Source organism: Chlorocebus sabaeus, chromosome 14 (genome assembly GCF_047675955.1).
Source record: "Chlorocebus sabaeus isolate Y175 chromosome 14, mChlSab1.0.hap1, whole genome shotgun sequence".
Lineage (NCBI taxonomy): Eukaryota > Metazoa > Chordata > Mammalia > Primates > Cercopithecidae > Chlorocebus > Chlorocebus sabaeus.
The window spans coordinates 1,411,445-1,434,690 of NC_132917.1; the positions used below are offsets into that span (position 1 = coordinate 1,411,445).

Genomic DNA, 23,246 nt, shown 5'->3' on the forward strand with positions numbered 1-23,246 from the left:
ACAGCAGTTAATTTATTCCAAATTTCTATTATTCCAGCCAGAAAAATACCTTATTGTTCATAGTGGCTGAAAACAAATTATTATTTATTTTCTAAAAATTGAATCAAAGGGAAAAGAAAGAGAACCACTATTTCTCATAAACTCATGCACACTTTAGTAAGTCTAAAATGGACAAGAATTCCTGGGAAGACATGGCAGTGGGGGTGGATACCAAGTGCGTAGTAAGAAGTGTGTGCTGCCCTCTTAGTAACAATTTGTGAACCCAAGTATCTAAGACAGATCTCAATCCGTGTAGAACGTTTATTTTAACAAGGCTAAGGATGTGCCTGTAACACAGTGTCCGGAGGTCCTGAGGACACCTGCCCAAGATGGCTGGGGCACAGCTTGCTTTTACACATCTTAGAGAGACAGAAGACGTCCGTCAAAACGTGTCAGATTTGCATGATGGGGAGTCTCCGGGTCATAAGTAGATGTAACAGTTTTCTGATTGGCAAAAATCAGTTGAAAGAATTATTATCAGTGGGAAGAAATGTCTGGGTTATGTGAAGGGGTTGTGGACGCCAGGGTTTCATGAGCTTCACAGAGAAGAGATTGTGAATGCCTCTTATCAGACTTAAGGTCAGTGTCGATGTTGATGCTGGAGGGGTGGAAGGAGGCGTGTCTGACTCACCACCTTCCATCACGGCCTGAACCAGCTTTTCAGGCTAACTTTGGAATGCTCTTGGCCGAGAGACGGGGTCCACTCAGGTGGTTAGGCGACGACATTAGAATTTTACTTTTGGTTTACAAATTACATGTTAACAGGACCCTTTTGAAATCAATGCCTTGATCCTAAGGATGCATTAGAGTGAGGGAAGCCCAGGAGAGATGCCAGCTGGGGACACTATTGGAAAAATTTGCCTTTTGATATCACTGAAAAAATACACTCTACACCTATTCCAGCTATGTTTCTTTCCTTAAGAAATACTGTTTCTACTGTGGAACAGTCATTGTTCTGGATGCCGGGATACAGAGATGAGTTAGATCGTTTCATATTCTCCGAAGTCCGTGCTCCTTCTGTAAAGACAGATACCTGAAGGGGGCACCTCATTTAGGCATGAATTTATTACGGATCATCAGGAAACATGATGGTTAGTTGGTTAGAGAACTGACTTTGAGTAACAGTTTTAATAATAATAAGACACTTTTATCCTTCAACACACATCTAGTTACTTTAGAGCCGAAAAGGAAAAAAAAAAAACTTCTCTAAATAATAATATCAGGAGCTAGAGTGTGCCTGAGTCATTTCTTCCACTCACCCATGGACAGTGGTATGGCCCCGGGCTTTTGGAAAGTGATAGGAAAGCACAGAGCTGCCCATGAAAGTGTTTACAAAAAGGGAGCCTCTGAGACTCCTTATCCCCTCACTCATCACTTCGCTTACCTGGATAGCACGGGGCCAGGGACAAAGGACTTCGCTCCCAAGGTAGATGGAGCCAGAGTTTTAGTGTTTGCACTCGTTCCCTGAGACCAGCTCCCACAGAGCAATGGAAAGGAGACCAGGGCAGGCTGCACACAGGAGGGTCTGCGTCTGAGGAGGGGGGCCCTGTGCCTGGGGACCCAGATCTTTCCGCTGTGCGGTGAGCGTGCTGGCCCGGGCTCTGGGGAAGAGCACCCTTGTTTGACTGGAGAATCTGGAGAATGTGCAGTGTATTCTGGAGGAAGATACAACCTCCAGGGAGGCAGCGGAGGGTTCCGGGGCCTGTGGCCCAGGCTGCATCAGCAACCAGGTTCATCTGCAGCAGCCAGACCCTGTGAGGGAGGCAGGCAGGGGCAGGATCTGCCCATCCATTGTGTCTGGGCCACCTGGCCAGGTGTGGCTGGTAGTGTGGGGGCAGGGGTGAGTGTGCCCTCGACCTGGCAGGCACCCCTTGGACAGGGCAGTGTGCTTTTCTCCCACCATGGCAGAGAGCGGGCACTGTAGATTTGCCCCCTCCACCTGCCATGAGAGTGGGAGCAACTCCCTTCCTTTCTCCACTTCGTAATTTCATAATTTTGGCATAGATAGAAGAAGTGTCTGCATGAGGCTCTGGGTCGGGTAGACCAGAGGCCGAGAAACCAAATGTTCCCATCAGTCTCAGTTACTTATCCCATGGTCTGTCCAGGCTCACATTCCTTGAGCAGTAAACTCATTCCTTTTTAGCATTCAGGGACCATTTCCAGTATTGACAGTTTGCTGTGAGGTCCAGGGTGTATTCAGCCTGGAATATCCGCACCTAGATTAGAGATACCATTTTAGTCTGTTTACTGTTCACAGTGGAGCGTTCTGGGCATTCCTGGGGTGGCAGACAGAACAGCTAAAGGAGTGTTATTATTTAATCAAATGAAGCTACTGGATGGTATCCACAAACCGAGAGCGATCCAGAGAATTCGTGGGAACACACATATGATGCACGGCTCTGTGTGGGCTCTTCACCTTAAGAATGCAAAACCAACTGGAGTCAAAGTTCCCCTAATTTGAGTTTGATTTTCAGATATTTTGCTGCAATTAAGAGCCTGCAAGTGTCACCTAGTAATACCTTGCTTATATTCTGAAGCTGAGGTCTTAAAGTAACATGCAGCCCTGACCTGGGCTGCAGACTGCATCTGTGTCCAGAATGAGCCATGGCTGCGGCCCCTGGGAAATAGCAGCAGATGAACAGAGCAGACTGTGGCTTGTTGGGGGGTTGAAGCACCTCTCCAGGCTCTTCTGAACTGAGCTGCCTGCAGGCTGGGCTCTGCAGAACGTGGACATGTTGGGAAAGTGACCAGCCAGCAAGGGAGAGCCGTCTGAGCTGCACAGCAGCTGCAGGGACAGGAAGGGCTGGTGTGGGCAGTGTGACCTGGGGACCCATCCAGGGGACCTGCTGGGCGATACCCTCCAGGTCACGCTCAGGAGCTGGGATCAGTTTCCCAGACCCCTCCAGGTCACGCTCAGGAGCTGGGATCAGTTTCCCAGACCGCTGCTTTCCTGATATACCCCTTTTGGGTCCTGATTGTGTTGTCCCATGGGTGCCAGGCAAAAGAAGGGATGAGACAGTGAGCCCTCGAGTGGGTATAGGTGTTGTTCTAGGAGGCAGGAGTAGATTTCCTCAAAAGGAGCACCCTTGGCCTTCAGATCTCCAGAGAATTCTCATTCTTCCTGTTAACCAAATGTCTTGCTCAGATAGATTTTAGATAAATATCTCCAAGGAAAGCATGCGTTTTGGGAGGGTTGCTATCCTCTCTACCATGGCGAGTCCTGGGGAACCTGCACAGGTGCCTACGCTCTGTCTCTGCCGCAGCTGCTGCGACTGACAATGTCACTTGCGTCTGGGCCAGGAGTCTCCTGTCTTCAGCTGGCATCCAGGAACTGTGGCTGGCTAATGTGTTATAAGTAGCTACAATCTCAGTGTCCTCAAAGTTCATGACTATATAGTACCTTTTACAAACATGTCAGCAGATCTAAAACACATATATTGTATATTTTAAGTTAAATATCACATGCATTTGTATGTACATAAAGTTATTTCTAAGATACATGATGCATGTGTATAATTTTTGTATCTTACTGTTGTCTCTATCATTTACTGGATGTCTACGTGGTGCAAGCTACTTAGTTTTCAATGAATTAATTTCCTCACCTATAAAATGGGCATAATTGTTGTATTTATCTCACAAGCTGATATGGTTTGGTGTGTCCCCCCAAATCTCATGCTGAAACGAGATTCCCAGTGTTGGAGGTGGAGCCTGCTGAGAAGAATCGGGTCATGGGGGTGGATCCCTCATGAGTGATTGATTTGCCCCATCCCCTTGGTGATAAGGGAGATTTTGCTCAGTTAGTTCACAGGAGATCTGGTTGTTTAAAAGTCTGTGGCACCTCCCCCACTCTACTCTCTTGCTCCAGGACCTGTCCACTCCCCATCCAACTTCTGCCATAGTTGTCAGCTTCCTGAAGCCCTCATCAGGAGCCAGGCAGGTGCAAGAGCAATGCTTATATAGCCAGAAGAACCGTGAGCCAATTAAACTTCTTTTCTTTTCTGCATAAATTACCAAATCTCGGGTATTTCTTTATAGCAATGTGAAAATGGCCTAACACAGAAAATTGGTACTGAGGAGTGGGGTGTTTCTATGAAGATACCTGAAATTGTAGCAGTGGCTTTGGAACTGTGTAATGGCAGGGGTTGGAAGAGTTTGGAGGGCTCAGAAGAAGACAGAAAGACAAGGGAAAGTTCAGAACTTCCTAGAGACTTGCCAAATGATTGTAACCAAAATGCTGCTAGAAATAAGGACAGTGAAGGCCAGGCTGACATGGTGGCAGATGGAAATGAGGAACTTACTGGGAACTGGAGGTAGAGGTCACCTGTGTTATGCCTTAGCAAAGAGCTTGGCTGCATTGTGTCCAAGTTGTGGGATCTGTGGAAGTTTGAACTTCAGAGTGATGACTTGGAGTATCTGGCAGAAGAAATTTCTTTTTTTTTTTTTTTTTTTTTTTTTTTTTTTTGAGACGGAGTCTCGCTCTGTCGCCCAGGCTGGAGTGCAGTGGCGCAATCTCGGCTCACTGCAAGCTCCGCCTCCCGGGTTCACGCCATTCTCCCTGGCAGAAGAAATTTCTATGCAGCAAAGCATTCAAGGGGTGGTCTAGCTGCTTCTAACAACCAACCATGAGATATGAGAGCAAAGAAATGATTTGTATTTGGAACTTATATTTAAAAGGGAAGCAGAGCATAAACATTTGGAAAATCTGCAGCCTACCCACATGATAGAAAACAAGATCCTGTTTTCAGGGAAAGAATTAAAGGGAGCTGCTGGAGTAACCATTTGCTAGAGAGATTAGCATGACTAAAAGGGAGCTGAGTGCTACTATCCAAGACAACAGGAAAAGGGCCTCGAAGAAAGCATGTTGTAAGTCCTCAGGACAGCCCCTCCCATCACAAGCCCAGAGATCTAGGAGGAAAGAATGGCTTCAGAGTCTAGACTTTGGGCCTCTTTGTCCTGTGCAGCCCGGGGTCACAGATCCCTATATCCCAGCTGCTCTGGCTCTGGGCTTGGCTCAGAGGGGCCCAGGTACTACTCAAGCCACAGCCTGAACAGTTCAAGCCATAAGTTTCTATAGCTTTCACATGGTGTTCAGCCTTCAGGCTCACAGAATGCAAGAGTTAAGGAGACTTGGTGGCTTCCCCTAGATTTCAGAGAATGCATGAACAAGCCTAGGTGCCCAGGCAGAAGCCTACTTCAGGGGCAAAGCCCTCTCAGAACGACTCTACTAGGGCCATGCTGAGGGGAAATACGAGGTTGGAGCCCCCACACAGAGTGTCCACTGAGACACTGCTTAATGGAGCTGTGAGAAGGAGGCCATCTCCCTGCAGACCCCAGAATGGTAGCTCCACCAGCAGCTTGCATCCTGCACCAGAAAAAGCCTCAAGTGCTCAACTCCAAACCATGAGAGCAGCCAGGTGGGCTGTGTTCAAGGAAGCCACAGGGCAGACCTGCCCAAGGCCTTGGGAGTCCATTCCTCACACCAGGGTACAGGACACGGAGTCAAAGGAGATTGTTTTGGAGCTTTAAGATTTATCGAACTGTCTACTGAGCGTAGACTGGTGTGGGGCCTATCAACCCTTTCTGTTGGCTGATTTCTCCCTTTTAGAATGGAAAAATATACCCAATGCTGGTGCCACCGTTGTATCTTGGAAACATGTAACTGGTTTTTTTTTTTTATCTCAGAGGCTCATAGGTAGAAGGACCTCATCTCCAGATGAGACTTCGGACTTGGGACTTTTGAGTTAATGCCGGAATAAATTAAGACTTTGGGGGACTGTTGCGAAGGCGTAATTGTATTTTGGAATGTGAGAAAGACATGGAATTCGAGGGAACAGGGTAGAAGGATATGGTGTGGATGCTTTTTCCCTCAAATCTCATGTTAAAATGTGATTCCTGATGTTGGAGATGAGGCCTGGTGAGAGGCAAGTGGATCACAAGGGCAAACCCCTTATGAATGGTTTAGCCCCATTCTCTTGGTGATGAGTCAGTTCTCGCCCAGGAGGTCCATGTGAGACGTGGTTGTTTTACACTGTGTGACACCTGCCAGCTTGACCTCTTGCTCCTTCTCTCACCATGTGAGGCACCTGCTCCTGCTGTACCTTCCACCATGATTGTGGCTTCCGAGGCCTCTCCGGAAGCCAAGCGGGTGCTGGGTCCGTGTTTGCACAGTCTGCAGAACCTTGAGCCAATTAAATCCCTTTTCTTTATAAATTACCCAGTCTCAAGTATTTCTTTATAGCAATGCAAAAAGAGCTTAACATGTAAGCTTTAAAAATTTTTATTTTTGTTGTATATGTTTCAGATTTGCAAAATGATGTTTTGATACATAATGAAATGATCACTACCATCAAACAAAATTAACGTACCCATCACCTTCCATAGTGATTGGTGTCTCTCTTAGCACATTTGTTTTCAGTATTCAATATTATTAACTATGGAAGGAATACAAGTGCTTAACACCGCACTTAAAACTTTATTTTCACTTGTAAGCACTATGTATTTTGGGATTATTATTAATAAAAATATAAACAATCCATTTAATTATGGCAGAACAACTGAAGAGAACAACTAGGTCACTTTTCCCAAAGCCACAGTGGGTGATTTGGAGTCCCGAGCCTCATGTCTAACTTGCAGAGGGAAGGAGGTTCTCCTGCCAGCTCCATAGCTCTGCCTGGCCTCTGACACTCACACACCTCCTGTGGTCACTTGGCAGTGCTGGCCTCCTGTCAGCTGGAGAGGCCCCACTGCAGACAACTCAGCCAGGGCAGCTGCCTGGAGCCCCCAGAGCGCAGTCCACTGTGGTCACTCTGCTTCTCCTTTGGGGCCTGGCCCTGCCAGCTTTGCTGTCAAAGGTGATTGACTCAACCCTCAGGCAAGAAGGATGGTGAACCTGATGTAGTCCTCCCTTGGGTCCTGGGGACTCAGTAATTCCACTTTGCAGGTGCTTGGACAATGCTCTGATCCACCCAGGTGTTGGCAGCGTTGTTGCAAAGGTCACCTCTGTCCTTTCTCTCCAGGTTCCCCAGGTTCCCAAATGCTAGTAGGCAGGTCAACTGTGAAACCTTGGATTGGTTCCCTGTAGCTGCTGCTGCTGCTGGGAATCTAAAAAAGTCAGGTGCCTGTGTGGGAGACCAGGAGTGAGGGGAGGCCTGGGTGTGAGGGGAGGCCCGCGGGTGAGGGGAGGCCTGCGTGTGAGGAGAGGCCTGCGGGTGAGGAGAGGCCTGCAGGTGAGGGGAGGCCTGTGGGTGAGGGGAGGCCTGCGGGTGAGGGGAGACCTGGGGGTGAGGGGAGGCCCGCGGGTGAGGGGAGGCCTGGGGGTGAGGAGAGGCCCGTGGGTGAGGAGAGGCCTGCGGGTGAGGAGAGGCCTGTGTGTGAGGGGAGACCTGCGTGTGAGGGGAGGCCTGCAGGTGAGGGGAGGCCCGGGGGTGAGGGGAGGCCCGCGGGTGAGGAGAGGCCTGCGGGTGAGGAGAGGCCTGGGGGTGAGGAGAGGCCTGCGGGTGAGGGGAGGCCTGCGGGTGAGGGGAGGCCTTGGGGTGAGGAGAGGCCTGCGGGTGAGGGGAGGCCTGGGGGTGAGGAGAGACCTGCGTGTGAGGAGAGGCCTGGGGCTGAGGAGAGGCCTGCGGGTGAGGGGAGGCCTGGGGGTGAGGAGAGGCCTGTGGGTGAGGAGAGGCCTGTGGGTGAGGGGAGGCCTGGGGCTGAGGAGAGGCCTGCGGGTGAGGGGAGGCCTGTGGGTGAGGAGAGGCCTGGGGGTGAGGAGAGGCCTGGGGCTGAGGAGAGACCTGCGTGTGAGGAGAGGCCTGGGGCTGAGGAGAGGCCTGGGGGTGAGGAGAGGCCTGGGGATGAGGAGAGGCCTGTGGGTGAGGAGAGGCCTGGGGGTGAGGAGAGGCCTGGGGCTGAGGAGAGACCTGCGTGTGAGGAGAGGCCTGGGGGTGAGGAGAGGCCTGGGGGTGAGGAGAGGCCTGGGGGTGAGGGGAGGCCTGCGGGTGAGGGGAGGCCTGCGGGTGAGGGGAGGCCTGGGGGTGAGGAGAGGCCTGCGGGTGAGGAGAGGCCTGCGGGTGAGGAGAGGCCTGCGGGTGAGGGGAGGCCTGTGGGTGAGGGGAGGCCTGCAAATGAGGGGAGGCCTGTGGGTGAGGAGAGGCCTGGGGGTGAAGAGAGGCCTGGGGGTGAGGAGAAACCTGTGGGTGAGGAGAGGCCTGCGGGTGAGGAGAGGCCTGCGGGTGAGGAGAGGCCTGCAAGGGAGGAGAGGCCTGCGGGTGAGGGGAGGCCTGGGGGTGAGGAGAGACCTGCGTGTGAGGGGAGGCCTGGGGGTGAGGAGAGGCCTGGGGGTGAGGAGAGGCCTGTGGGTGAGGAGAGGCCTGGGGCTGAGGAGAGGCCTGCGGGTGAGGGGAGGCCTAGGGGTGAGGAGAGGCCTGTGGGTGAGGAGAGGCCTGCGGGTGAGGAGAGGCCTGCGGGTGAGGAGAGGCCTGTGTGTGAGGGGAGACCTGCGTGTGAGGGGAGGCCTGCAGGTGAGGGGAGGCCCGGGGGTGAGGGGAGGCCCGCGGGTGAGGGGAGGCCTGCGTGTGAGGGGAGGCCTGCAGGTGAGGAGAGGCCTGCGGGTGAGTGGAGGCCTGGGGGTGAGGAGAGGCCTGCGGGTGAGGAGAGGCCTTGGGGTGAGGAGAGGCCTGCGGGTGAGGAGAGGCCTGCGGGTGAGGGGAGGCCTGCGGGTGAGGGGAGGCCTGGGGGTGAGGAGAGACCTGCGGGTGAGGGGAGGCCTGTGGGTGAGGGGAGGCCTGGGGGTGAGGAGAGGCCTGCGGGTGAGGGGAGGCCTAGGGGTGAGGAGAGGCCTGGGGGTGAGGAGAGACCTGCGTGTGAGGAGAGGCCTGGGGCTGAGGAGAGGCCTGCGGGTGAGGGGAGGCCTGCGGGTGAGGGGAGGCCTGTGGGTGAGGAGAGGCCTGCGGGTGAGGGGAGGCCTGTGGGTGAGGAGAGGCCTGGGGGTGAGGAGAGACCTGCGTGTGAGGAGAGGCCTGGGGGTGAGGAGAGGCCTGTGGGTGAGGAGAGGCCTGTGGGTGAGGGGAGGCCTGGGGCTGAGGAGAGGCCTGCGGGTGAGGGGAGGCCTGTGGGTGAGGAGAGACCTGCGTGTGAGGAGAGGCCTGTGGGTGAGGAGAGGCCTGGGGGTGAGGAGAGACCTGCGTGTGAGGAGAGGCCTGGGGCTGAGGAGAGGCCTGCGGGTGAGGGGAGGCCTGTGGGTGAGGGGAGGCCTGTGGGTGAGGAGAGGCCTGCGGGTGAGGAGAGACCTGCGTGTGAGGGGAGGCCTGCAGGTGAGGGGAGGCCCGGGGGTGAGGGGAGGCCCGCGGGTGAGGGGAGGCCTGTGGGTGAGGAGAGGCCTGCAGGTGAGGAGAGGCCTGCGCGTGAGTGGAGGCCTGGGGGTGAGGAGAGGCCTGCGGGTGAGGAGAGGCCTGGGGGTGAGGAGAGGCCTGCGGGTGAGGGGAGGCCTGGGGGTGAGGAGAGGCCTGCGGGTGAGTGGAGGCCTGGGGGTGAGGAGAGGCCTGTGGGTGAGGAGAGGCCTGTGGGTGAGGGGAGGCCTGGGGCTGAGGAGAGGCCTGCGGGTGAGGGGAGGCCTAGGGGTGAGGAGAGGCCTGGGGGTGAGGAGAGACCTGCGTGTGAGGAGAGGCCTGGGGCTGAGGAGAGGCCTGCGGGTGAGGAGAGGCCTGTGGGTGAGGAGAGGCCTGTGGGTGAGGAGAGGCCTGCGGGTGAGGGGAGACCTGGGGGTGAGGGGAGGCCCGCGGGTGAGGGGAGGCCTGCAGGTGAGGGGAGAGCTGCGTGTGAGGAGAGGCCTGTGGGTGAGGAGAGGCCTGTGGGTGAGGAGAGGCCTGCGGGTGAGGAGAGGCCTGTGTGTGAGGGGAGGCCTGCAGGTGAGGAGAGGCCTGTGTGTGAGGGGAGGCCTGGGGGTGAGGGGAGGCCCGCGGGTGAGGGGAGGCCTGCGGGTGAGTGGAGGCCTGGGGGTGAGGAGAGGCCTGCGGGTGAGGAGAGGCCTGGGGGTGAGGAGAGGCCTGCAGGTGAGGGGAGGCCTGCGGGTGAGGGGAGGCCTGCGGGTGAGGGGAGGCCTGCGGGTGAGGGGAGACCTGGGGGTGAGGGGAGGCCCGCGGGTGAGGGGAGGCCTGCAGTTGAGGGGAGACCTGCGTGTGAGGAGAGGCCTGTGGGTGAGGAGAGGCCTGCGGGTGAGGAGAGGCCTGCGGGTGAGGAGAGGCCTGCGGGTGAGGAGAGGCCTGCGGGTGAGGGGAGGCCTGTGTGTGAGGGGAGGCCTGGGGGTGAGGGGAGGCCCGCGGGTGAGGGGAGGCCTGCGGGTGAGTGGAGGCCTGGGGGTGAGGAGAGGCCTGCGGGTGAGGAGAGGCCTGGGGGTGAGGAGAGGCCTGCAGGTGAGGGGAGGCCTGCGGGTGAGGGGAGGCCTGCGGGTGAGGGGAGGCCTGCGGGTGAGGGGAGACCTGGGGGTGAGGGGAGGCCCGCGGGTGAGGGGAGGCCTGCAGTTGAGGGGAGACCTGCGTGTGAGGAGAGGCCTGTGGGTGAGGGGAGGCCTGTGGGTGAGGGGAGGCCTGCGGGTGAGGGGAGGCCTGCGGGTGAGGAGAGGCCTGCGGGTGAGGGGAGGCCTGCGGGTGAGGGGAGGCCTGCGGGTGAGGAGAGGCCTGCGGGTGAGGGGAGGCCTGGGGGTGAGGAGAGACCTGCGTGTGAGGAGAGGCCTGGGGCTGAGGAGAGGCCTGCGGGTGAGGGGAGGCCTGCGGGTGAGGGGAGGCCTGGGGGTGAGGAGAGACCTGCGTGTGAGGAGAGGCCTGGGGCTGAGGAGAGGCCTGCGGGTGAGGGGAGGCCTGTGGGTGAGGAGAGGCCTGCGGGTGAGGGGAGGCCTGCAAATGAGGGGAGGCCTGTGGGTGAGGAGAGGCCTGGGGGTGAGGAGAGGCCTGTGGGTGAGGAGAGGCCTGGGGGTGAGGAGAGACCTGCGTGTGAGGAGAGGCCTGGGGCTGAGGAGAGGCCTGGGGGTGAGGAGAGGCCTGGGGATGAGGAGAGGCCTGTGGGTGAGGGGAGGCCTGGGGGTGAGGAGAGACCTGCGTGTGAGGAGAGGCCTGGGGCTGAGGAGAGGCCTGCAGGTGAGGGGAGGCCTGTGGGTGAGGAGAGGCCTGCGGGTGAGGGGAGGCCTGCAAATGAGGGGAGGCCTGTGGGTGAGGAGAGGCCTGGGGGTGAGGAGAGGCCTGTGGGTGAGGAGAGGCCTGGGGGTGAGGAGAGACCTGCGTGTGAGGAGAGGCCTGGGGCTGAGGAGAGGCCTGGGGGTGAGGAGAGGCCTGGGGATGAGGAGAGGCCTGTGGGTGAGGGGAGGCCTGGGGGTGAGGAGAGACCTGCGTGTGAGGAGAGGCCTGGGGCTGAGGAGAGGCCTGCGGGTGAGGGGAGGCCTGTGGGTGAGGAGAGGCCTGCGGGTGAGGGGAGGCCTGCAAATGAGGGGAGGCCTGTGGGTGAGGAGAGGCCTGTGGGTGAGGAGAGGCCTGTGGGTGAGGAGAGGCCTGGGGGTGAGGAGAGGCCTGGGGATGAGGAGAGGCCTGTGGGTGAGGAGAGGCCTGGGGGTGAGGAGAGGCCTGGGGCTGAGGAGAGGCCTGTGGGTGAGGAGAGGCCTGTGGGTGAGGAGAGGCCTGGGGGTGAGGAGAGGCCTGTGGGTGAGGAGAGGCCTGCAAGGGAGGAGAGGCCCGGGGGTGAGGGAAGGCCTGTGGGTGAGGAGAGACCTGCGTGTGAGGGGAGGCCTGGGGGTGAGGAGAGACCTGCAAGGGAGGAGAGGCCTGCGGGTGAGGAGAGGCCTGGGGCTGAGGAGAGGCCTGCGGGTGAGGGGAGGCCTGTGGGTGAGGAGAGGCCTGGGGGTGAGGAGAGGCCTGGGGGTGAGGAGAGGCCTGGGGCTGAGGAGAGGCCTGTGGGTGAGGGGAGGCCTGCAAATGAGGGGAGGCCTGCAAATGAGGGGAGGCCTGTGGGTGAGGAGAGGCCTGCGTGTGAGGAGAGGCCTGGGGGTGAGGGGAGGCCTGGGGGTGAGGAGAGGCCTGGGGGTGAGGAGAGGCCTGGGGGTGAGGGGAGGCCTGCGGGTGAGGGGAGGCCTGCAAATGAGGGGAGGCCTGTGGGTGAGGAGAGGCCTGTGGGTGAGGAGAGGCCTGTGGGTGAGGAGAGGCCTGCGGGTGAGGAGAGGCCTGCGGGTGAGGGGAGGCCTGTGGGTGAGGGGAGGCCTGCAAATGAGGGGAGGCCTGTGGGTGAGGAGAGGCCTGGGGGTGAGGAGAGACCTGCAAGGGAGGAGAGGCCTGGGGGTGAGGAGAGACCTGCGTGTGAGGGGAGGCCTGTGGGTGAGGGGAGGCCTGCAAATGAGGGGAGGCCTGCAAATGAGGGGAGGCCTGTGGGTGAGGAGAGGCCTGCGTGTGAGGAGAGGCCTGGGGGTGAGGGGAGGCCTGGGGGTGAGGAGAGGCCTGGGGGTGAGGAGAGGCCTGGGGGTGAGGGGAGGCCTGCGGGTGAGGAGAGGCCTATGGGTGAGGGGAGGCCTGCAAATGAGGGGAGGCCTGTGGGTGAGGAGAGGCCTGTGGGTGAGGAGAGGCCTGTGGGTGAGGAGAGGCCTGCGGGTGAGGAGAGGCCTGCGGGTGAGGGGAGGCCTGTGGGTGAGGGGAGGCCTGCAAATGAGGGGAGGCCTGTGGGTGAGGAGAGGCCTGGGGGTGAGGAGAGACCTGCAAGGGAGGAGAGGCCTGCGGGTGAGGAGAGGCCTGCGGGTGAGGGGAGGCCTGGGGGTGAGGAGAGGCCTGCGGGTGAGGGGAGGCCTGCGGGTGAGGGGAGGCCTGCGGGTGAGGGGAGGCCTGTGGGTGAGGGGAGGCCTGTGGGTGAGGAGAGACCTGCGTGTGAGGTGAGGCCTGGGGGTGAGGAGAGACCTGCAAGGGAGGAGAGGCCTGCGGGTGAGGGGAGGCCTGCGGGTGAGGAGAGGCCTGGGGCTGAGGAGAGGCCTGCGGGTGAGGGGAGGCCTGCAGGTGAGGAGAGGCCTGGGGGTGAGGAGAGGCCTGGGGCTGAGGAGAGGCCTGCGGGTGAGGGGAGGCCTGCGGGTGAGGGGAGGCCTTCACATGTTTCTTCCTCTGTGAGAGTGTGTTTAGCTCTCACTGTGAACAGCTTTGCTGCCCATTGTGGGGCTGCACTGAGCGGATGCTCTGCACTGGAGTGGGAAGCGAAGAAGTTGGAGCTGGGACACAGGCAGCCTCAGCTGGCATTGGCTCTGAGATCAGGGCAGGGCCGTGCACTCCCCAGTCTCCTGTTTCATTAGCTGGGACATAAACAAATCATGTCTTGGTTTGGATGTGACGGCCTGTCAGCAATTGTTATGAGAATCCAATTCACTCTGATACAGCAGTTTTGTAAAGGGCAAGGATTTGCCATTTTCCTCATCATTCAATACCGATGCATCACCTACACCCTATTCCTGTTCCTAAACCCGACGACCCCGTGGACAGCGGTGACCCCGTGGACAGGGACTGCGCGTGTTTTCCCTGTGCACACCCCACAGTGCCTGGCACATTGTCTGGAACACAGTAGTTACTCAATAAATGTCTGCTTAATTAATTCGTAATTAAGTGCCAAGGCTACCACAGACAAATAATCTCTTTTATATCTTCTTTATGTGCCATAGAAACCTCAAAAAAAGAGAAATCCTTTCCCCACATCAGCTTCTGTCTTTTTCCAAACTTCCCGAGCCAACTAGCGGAGAGATTGCCCGAGCAGCAGAGATAATGGAAACATCAATACAAGCGATGAAAAGAAAAGTCAACCTGAAAATTCAACAATCACAGCATCCAACCGGTAACGGGCGCCCCCTCCCCACCGAGAAGCCGCAACTCCCCAGGGAGGACGCCTTGATTTTTGTCCAGGGGCTGCTTGTTCAAGGTGTGTTTTTTACTTGAGACCGAGCAGGATGGGACCCCAGCTCTTTCAAAACATACGAGCTGCAATTTTTAAAATGCTTACCAAACAGTCTCAGTATCTTATTTTTGTTACTCCGGAAAATAGCTGTTTCTCTCCAACTGAAATCAAATCTGAAAACGAGCTCAATAAGCTAAACATCCGTTTGTATGGTACAAAATAATTTAGGGATTTTTCCCACAGCCCCCCTCTTAGTTGAAACTTGGCGAGCTCATTCATAAAACCTCTTCAATGAAAGGACTTCATGTGTGAGGCAGTGTATTGCAGGGAGCCCCATCTTCCCCGAGTTGCTGTTGCCTTAGCAGAGCTACCTAGGACCTTTGAGAGCCAACTGACTCATCTCTAAAATGAGGACAGTAGCACTGCTCACTCCGCTGGCTGTCAGAAGACCAACGCATAAACCAGGAGCAAATGTCATTATTTCTTCAGCTCTAAAGCACTCTATGGACATAAGATACTGAGATGGTAATACAGGCAGCCAAAAGGCGTATTGGTGCTTCTTATGATGGGGAGCAAGTAAGCGAAATGTCTTTTTAATTAATCAATAATTTTTTCTGTGCAGTGCCATGAGCTACTTGGCCTCTGAGTTCTTCCTTCTAACTAGCTACAGATCAATTTGGTGCTGGTTTACTTAGCTTTTAAAATAAGACAAACTTGGCTAAACCAGTATTAACCAGAATTCTCAAATCCTGAACTTAACAGTGAAGTTTAATTAACTTCACAGCAAGCTAAGATTCATTTGAAATGTCCTTTCTTTCAAACCATGTGACTGAACGATGTTTCTAAGAACTCTTGGTCCACCATCCTGTCCACTGTCCTGCCAGGCCTCCTGTGGAATCCTGACGTGAGAAGATGTGGGTCTTTCTGGTCCATGCTTTAGAGCCACATGCTCATTGCTGGGTCTGTAGATATAAATGTTTAGGAGAATAGGCTGAGGTATTTGGTCCAGGCTATAACATAGAACTTAAGGACTCCATAATTTAGAATATTTTAAAATGATGTCCATTGTAAACATAGCCCATCTAGAAAATTTAGAACGCGAAGAATGTAAAAAGGTTTCCCATTACTTCATCACCAAGCCAGGACTCCATTAAATGTCAGCGCCTGTCCTTCTAGGCTGCTGCTTCACGTTGGTCTTGTGTATTACGTGACTATAACCTAATGGTTCTTTTCTATTGCACATGATTTGTTGTCTGCAAGCACCTGCTTGAGGACATTCCTGTGAAGAAGAATCTGTGCTCAGCTTTTTGAGGAATGCCTATTCCTGCAGTAACTGAATGCACACTGCAGTCCAAGGTTTGCTTAACTGTTCCCATAGAGCCATTCCCATTGGCCTGTTAGTGAGCATTCATGATTGAAAGACTAGTTTGTTTCTCTCATATCTGAAAATGGAATGTATTTTCCTTCCCGGCTTTTTTTTCTATTAAATATCTCAATTTCACTGGTATCTGGTTAATCCAAGTTTTGTAGCATTATCCTCAAAGATTTATACAAACCGTCTTGGAGAAGTAATCGATGATTACCTCTACTAATGGACAGTAAAGTCACTCTCACTTTGATTTGTTGAATAACATATAAATTATAGTGACAGAATTGATCCAAAAAATAAAAAACAGGAAATTGTTTCGTGGGCTCTCGTCTCATCTGGAAAGATTTACAAGGGAACCAAAAATCAATACAAAGGAAAAATGAAAGGTTTTATAGATAAGCGTACCATCTTCATCAAGGCAAGATTTTTTTCTACATTAGGGTTCGGGATAAATTCTACTCCTCACTGTCTTCTAAAGCACTGGGGCCGTTGCTAGGCACACATACCTCACTGTGCAGTTGTGCTGAATGAGCCCTGGAGATGTGCTCAGTGAGGGTTGATGGTAACTGCGAAGTTACTTGCTGGCTTATCCCCCTGGGGGCTGAGAGCTTTTAGATTGCTTTTCTGAAAGATCACAGAGCAAAAATAAATTTTAAAAACCCCACATTTCTAGCAATAAGGAAGCTCAAGAGAATTAAATGAGTAAGTACTTGATGTAAAGGGAGAAAGCAGATTTTCTCAAAAACAATGACCCCAGTTACATACGAATCCCAAATTCAGATGCTGGAGCCACTTTTGAGACTGCCGTAGAATATTTATTGGGTGGATTTGTGGTTACAAGCACAGAATTCACGATTTCCCATTTTTCACAGATGCTTTATCAGAAGATCTGCTGAGCATCATTGCAAACATGTCCGGATGTCTCCCTTACATGCTGCCCCCAAAATGCCCAAACACATGCCTGGCGAACAAATACAGGCTCATCACAGGAGCTTGCAACAACAGGTATTGTTTGTGGATTTTCTTAATATTCTCATGAAAGTTGCACCTGAACATGACTAGGTGCCATCATAAAGGAGCCTCTACCATGACTGGTGGATCCGTACCCACCCCTGAGCCCCTGGTTCCTGTCCTTGGCCTCCCTGATGTGGCCTCTTGCACACCTGGTGGTGCCTCGAGCAGCGTGCTGAGCCACACCGTCATTCCCAGCCACAACGCCCCTTCCATAGGTGCTTCTAGGTCACTCTTAACTTCCTAACCCCACAAATTCCACCACCGTTCACCTAATAACTCAAGCCATACGTTTAGGTGCCATCCTTGATTTCACTAACTCCTCTACCCATTGTTTCCAATGCACCCCCAAGACTGTCACTTTTACCTCCGAAGTGAGTGCTCTCCACTCCCTGTCACCTTAGCTGAAGCCAAAATAACCAGCCGGCTGCCATCACGCGGTGCCCCTCACTGGTTCTCCTAGTTTAACTGTTGCTTTCCCCGTTCACGCTTCCTGTTGTGGCCAACACCATCTCAGCACCCTCCTTCTCAGTGCCCCCCACTCAAGTCCCCACTGCACTCAGAGTAAGTTCAGATCTGCCCAACAGTGGCAACTGCCCACCTGCTCTGGTCCACGGTGGCAGGAGGTAGACAGGAGCTTTGGCCACACACACAGCCATGTGATTCAGTCTGCGGTTCAGACTGGTTTTCTGAAGAAGGTGATACAGAAGTGAGCCAAATCTTAAGGATGAGTGGGGATTTCTCAAATGGGCCACAGGGTAGAGGAGAGGGCTTTGCAAAGGCCAGAAAGAGCAAGACACGTTTGGGCAGAAACATGCAGCCTTTGGCACACAGAGGGGCAGAGGGAGAGCAGCTGCGATTGTGGCGCCTGTGGGGTCTGGGGGCAATAATACACCCCGTGGTCACCTGGAGGCTTTGTCAGGATGGCCGCAGGCTTGATGTCCACCGATGCAGGCAGCAAAGGTGCTTAGCATGGAAGAGCTCCTCAAAGGGACTCGAGCTCCTCGCTGCTGGGTGTGCTGAGGTCAGAAGGAAGATGCCCCGTCCCTGCCGACCCTGTGAGAGAGGGATCAGCAGGACCCAGGCAGAGCCCTGGCCTGGACAGGCAGTGTCCTGAGACAGAGGGCAGGGGCTCTGGGACAATGAACAGGAATCAGCGTCCTGGGTCGATGATGGTTAAGAACAACAGCTTTGCAAATGGACAGCCCTGGATTTGAGACCTGGAATCACCACTTATCAGAGGGCAATTTGTTTCCATTCTTTGAGCTGTAAGAGCTTGTTTGTAAAGCCCACAGCAGGAACGCATAACCTGACTATGTGTGAGGACCGGATCTTAGGACCGTGGAGCCCCAGCTGGAAGAGGCAGCCTGTGCTGAATGCGGAGGTGGGTCAGGACCACACAGGAGGCTATTGTCCACCCCTCCTCCCCTGAAGCCTGGGATGCCTGTGCTCATGCATGGAAGCAGGATCAGAGGTGGAGATGGCACGTGTCCTGTCCTCAGAGCTCGGTGGAAGACATAGGTGTAGACAAACGATGTGCAGGAGATGATGCCTGGGAGTCTGGGGACACTGAAGAGGCTGGTGGGACGCACAGCTGGAGGGACCGGGCCTGGACGGAGGAGGGGATGGGGCAGGTGCACTGTTGAGCCAGAGGCCAGAGCAGAGACGGCTTCGACTACACGGGGAGGAGCAGGGTCTTCAGCAGGGCAGGGTGCGGTCTAACCTGCAGATGCACGTTCGGGGTGGGGATTCCTGGGGACAGTGGTGTTGGAGATGTGGGGGCAGGGTTGTTCTCTGAATGGATTTCAAAGCCTGCCCCTGGGTCCTGCAATAGAGCCTGAACCTGTCTTTGGTTTGGTGCTTCCTCATTCATAAATCACTGTTCACTCAAAAAAAAACAAACAAACAAACAAACAAAAAACAAAAAACAAAAAAAAAAAACCTCTTTAAAAAATGTATTGTGCTTCAGTTTACAATTTAACAACCTCAAGACCAGGGCCTCAGCCAGCACCAATGAGTTCCCGCTCGGCCCTTCCTAGAGGCCTTGCTGCTGTCTCAGGCGCCTCTGCCCCTGCTGCTGGGCGAGCTCCACTGATGCTCCTGGGAGAATCTCTGTTGACCATACAACGACATTGGCACTGGCAGCCGTGATCTGGGTACACTTAGATCTGAGCTGGTTTCTCTCCTTCTGTGGTGACGGCTACAGTTTTCATTAAGAATTTACAGCATCTGGATCTAAAGTCCCCTATGTTCAAGGCTTCACACATTGTATTCCACCAAAAATAAAACATCTGCTCAGAAATCGTTAGTGTCTCACTTGTTATAAAAGTAAGCCACAGAGGGCCCTGCCCCTTGGCCCCTGGGTAGTTTATTTTTTCTCTGCAGGCTGAGACCTGTTAGTGCCAAAGCCTCCTAGGACCAAGCTCGAATTTATTCATGCCCAGTTGTGAAAAAAACAGCTCAAACAAGCAGATTTTTAGCCACTTGGAGCCTACCTCCTTGTGTCTTCCACAAAACCTCTCCCAGTATCTCAGGCCATTGGTAAGATACAGCCTTGTGGTCATCAGACCCCAGGTCGCTGCTGCCGCTGGAGTTGCCTGCCCAGAGACTCCCCCTCCACCTCACCATGTTGCTGAGTAATGTCATCAGACACAGAGACCCTCTGATGCCCCACCGTGAGTTCCTCACCATCCTTCCCATCTGGGTGGCAGTCCCTCACCTTAGCCTCTGGATGGTCCCCTGCCTTGAGGGATGTCCCCTCTTCTGCACCTGTGCCCAAGAGCCACCCCAAAGGCATGTGTGTGTCTCTGCCTCCCCTGGTCCTAACTTTTGCCTTGCTCAGCCCTGAGTTCCCAGAGCTTCCCCACACCCAGTAAGTTGCTAAGTTCCCCTCCAGTGGTCTCCTAAGCCACGTCAGCATCCCTCTCAGTCACCAGCACCTGGTTCCCCACCTACACCTTCCCATCCTTGCCTGGGCTGGTGCCGACTCACTAGGACCCTCCCTGCCCCAGGGGAGGTGACCTGGCCTCTCCAGGCACCCAGAGAGACTGTGACAGTGTCCTTGCATGGCACTAGCTCTCTGGCCTGGGTTTGGTTGCGTTTCTCTTTATTGTTTCTTGACTAATGTGTCGGCCATGTCAGGTGAAATTTTCAGATTAACAGCTTAACACTCCATGCAGGAAGTCCCTAGTTGATATTCTCGGCACATCACCATATGGCTGTCCTGATGGTATATATTATATCTTATAGAACACATTAATCTTATAGAACATATTAATACGCGGGCTTCTTTACGTGATCCTAAAAATCCGAATATGTTTTAGAATTGTCATTGCAACTTCCAGTCAACATGTTTAGCATTTGTTTTGGTTAGGTTTGCTTTGGTTTTTCACATATGGGATTAAAGAATTAAGACAGATATTTGTTTCTGATACATCATTTTTAATTTAGAGAATTTATATTCCTTTTGATTAATTCTGGTGATTCAGCTTTGCCTCTATATCCTTGCTGGGTCAGATGATGCGTTTTTTATTCCAATTATGAAGGGCATGTGGGTCCTCCGCAGTGAGTTTGGATTTTTATGTTTGAGGCTCACCAACATTCCTCAAAAGGTTTCGGATAATTAAATCTCGCATTAAGCATTTCCCTTTTATTGTCTAAAATTTCACCCATGTTTATTTCTGATTGTGTTTGGCTTTTGTTTTCATTTTGTTTCTTCCTTTTGTTTCTAACTTGAAGGCGCCGTGTTTTCTTTTCCTGCTCGCTTGTTCCTTCCTGAAGGTGGTTTCTTGTCCCTCACCCACCACTGCTGCCCACCGTGCTGTATTTCCAAGCAACCTTCGGGTGTTGGCTGCAATGACATCTTTAAGACAAATGTTATTTGGAATTAACTTTTGAAATTCTAAATGTCGAAATGGTAGATTTTAAAGCTCATTCATTTCTACTAGTTCTCTTGCTTTATGGTGTGATGTCTGCATGTCACAGATGGATGACAGGGTTTCTAAGGCTTGCTTTTCCTTTGTTGGCATTTTCCTAATTGCTTAGGACATATCACATAAAATTACTTAACAAGTAGTGGGAAAGAATGATTTTTCTTTTGCCGTTTTACCTGGACTTTTTGTTTGTATGGTGTAGTCGGTGCTGCAGAAGCTACTTTGTTGTAAGAGGAAGGGGCAGGTTGCTTCTCGTTTGTGTGGTGTAGCTAATGCCACACCCGGACTTCTTGTTTGTACGATGTGTTCAGTGCCACAGGAGCTACCATATTGGAAGGGAATGGGGCAGGCAGCTTCTTGTTTTTGTGGTGTAGTCAGTGCCACAGGAGGCACTATGTTGGAAGGAAATGGAGCAGGTTTCTTCCTGTTTGTATGGTGTAGTCAGTCCCGCAGGAGGCACTACGTTGGAAGGGAATAGGGCAGGGTCCTTCTTGTTTGTATGGTGTAGTCAGTCCTGCAGGAGGCACTACATTGGAAGGGAATAGGGCAGGGTCCTTCTTGTTTGTGTGGTGTAGTCAGTCCTGCAGGAGGCACTACGTTGGAAGGGAATAGGGCAGGGTCCTTCTTGTTTGTGTGGTGTAGTCAGTCCTGCAGGAGGCACTACGTTGGAAGGGAATAGGGCAGGGTCCTTCTTGTTTGTATGGTGTAGTCAGTCCTGCAGGAGGCACTACTTTGGAAGGGAATAGGGCAGGGTCCTTCTTGTTTGTATGGTGTAGTCAGTACTGCAGGAGGCACTACGTTGGAAGGGAATAGGGCAGGGTCCTTCTTGTTTGTATGGTGTAGTCAGTGCCGCAGGAGCTACCATGTTGGAAGGGAACGGGGCAGGTTCCTTCTTGGTATGGTGTGGCCAGAGCTGCAGGATGTACCATGTTGGAAGAGAGTGGGGTAGGCTCGTTGTAAATTTTGAGTCTTTTTTTCTTTTCACTTTGTCCTAAAGGAAATTATCAGGTCTCTGCATAAAGCCCCAATTTTTTAACAGGGAGGGGGTGTGTGCATGCATGGCAAACTGGTCCCTTTAAAAATTTTAGAGAATTTAGCTTAAAAATTTAAGCTTTAAATATAAAGCTTAAGATATTAGTAATGCTGCTGATAACTGTGCCTTTGGGGTGATGGTGTTTTTGTAGTGTCATTTAAAGGATTTCCAGCTTCTTTCTGTTTCTGTTACCAACCTGTGGAGACCTCTTCATCATCCTGGACTCAGATCAGGGTCCTCAACACTCCTGCGCTCCCAGCCAGCTGAGGCTGTTGTTCCCGCCTGTGTGTTTTTATAGAAGTCTAGGAGTTGGGGGTAGGAGGTGGGTGTGGGCAGGGGTCACATCGCTTACAAGTTACGTTTGCTAGAAGCAGTCACATCGGCTGAGAACAGAATCCCCAGGGCCTGACGATATCCTGCAGGAAACTGGGTTTTAGTGTGTAGCTTGCCATCAGCCTAGAGATAAGACAAATTCTATTTTAAAAATCAAGTGCTCTGGCCGGGTGCGGTGGCTCACGCCTGTAATCCCAGCACTTTGGGAGGCCAAGGCAGGTGGATCACAAGGTCAGGAGATCGAGACCATCCTAGCTGACGTGGTGAAACCCCGTCTCTACTAAAAATATTTTTTTTTTAAATTAGCTGGGTGTGGTGGTGGGCTCCTGTAGTCCCAGCTGCTCAGGAGGCTGAGGTAGGAGAATGGTGTGAACCTGGGAGGTGGAGCTTGCAGTGAGCGGATATCTCGCCACTGCACTCTAGCCCAGGCAACAGAGCGAGACTCCGTCTCAAAAAAAAAAAAAAAAAAAAAAAGTAATCAAGTGTTCCATGGCGGGATGGTGATATGGTTGACTGTGTCCCCACCCAAATCTCATTTGAATTCCTACGTGTTGTGGGAGGGACCTGGTGGGAGGTAACTGAACCACAAAGGCAGGTCTTTCCTGTGCTGTTCTCATCAGAGTGAATAAGTCTCACGAGATTTGACAGTTTTATAAGGGGGAGTTCCCCTGCACATGCTCTCTTTCTGCCTGCTGCCATCCATGTAAGACATGACCTGCTCCTCCTTGCCTTCCACCATGATTGTGGGGCCTCCCCAGCCACGTGGAACCATAAGTCCATTAAACCTCGTTTTCTTCCCAGTCTTGGGTATGTCTTTATCAGCAGCATGAAAACAGACTAACACAGATGGTGTAGGGGAGGGCTACTGAAGAATTGAAGCCTCTTAGCTGCTGGAAATAGATGCAGTCGGGGTGGAATTACTCATGGTCAGTCCTCCACAGGCAGCAGGGCCATTGTGAAGACCTGTGTGCCACAGTATCTAGAAAACAGAGGAGCCACGAGCCAGTTTGCTTGTCGTCTAAATCAATGAACTATCTTATCACATGCAATGTTAGACAGTGTATTATGTATGAATATTCATAAGCAGAAATACAAATATAGACTATATACTGTAAGATAGTATTCATTATACAATATGATTAATTCACTTAGATACTTCATACAGAATTTGCCTTCAGTTTTACATTGATACGTGTGATAATAACTGCTCTGTGTGTTCTTGAGAAAGTGCTCACATTCCTGTACATAATGGAAACACCATCATATTTTGAAATAGAGCACGAGATTCTGGCCCCCACATTGTCAGTTACAAGCTGCTTAGACTTCATGTCTTGCTTAGATTCTCAAATTCTCTGCATCTGGAAAATGGCAAAGATAGTGATGCTCATTTCTAGGGTTGTCATGAGGCTGAAGTGAGATAATGGCAGCAGAAATACTTAGTGAGCAATAATAGTGCAAAGGTCAGCGACTGTTTATGTAAATAATGGCCACCTTTGAAGCCCCTTTCTTCAAAGAGTCTCAGTCTTGATTCTTGAAGAGGTGTAATTTATCTCTGAGAAACTGCATTATTTCTTGCTGGGAATGTTGGCTCACGCCTGTAGTCCCAGCACTTTGGGAGGCAGAGGTGGGGGAATCGCATGAGCCC

At 53.1% G+C, this 23,246-nt stretch overlaps 1 protein-coding gene across 3 annotated transcripts in view; it reads left to right on the forward strand.

The window, feature by feature from the left end:
- The window catches only part of TPO (thyroid peroxidase), a 115,099-nt gene that overhangs the window by 8,029 nt on the left and 83,824 nt on the right, over nt 1–23,246 (forward strand). For all 3 annotated transcript variants that reach the window (XM_038006477.2, XM_073022729.1, XM_073022730.1), the window contains exons 3-4: nt 13,694–13,863; nt 16,165–16,297. In XM_038006477.2, coding sequence (XP_037862405.2) covers nt 13,694–13,863; nt 16,165–16,297 — 303 coding nt within the window. The remainder of the gene's footprint in view (nt 1–13,693; nt 13,864–16,164; nt 16,298–23,246) is intronic.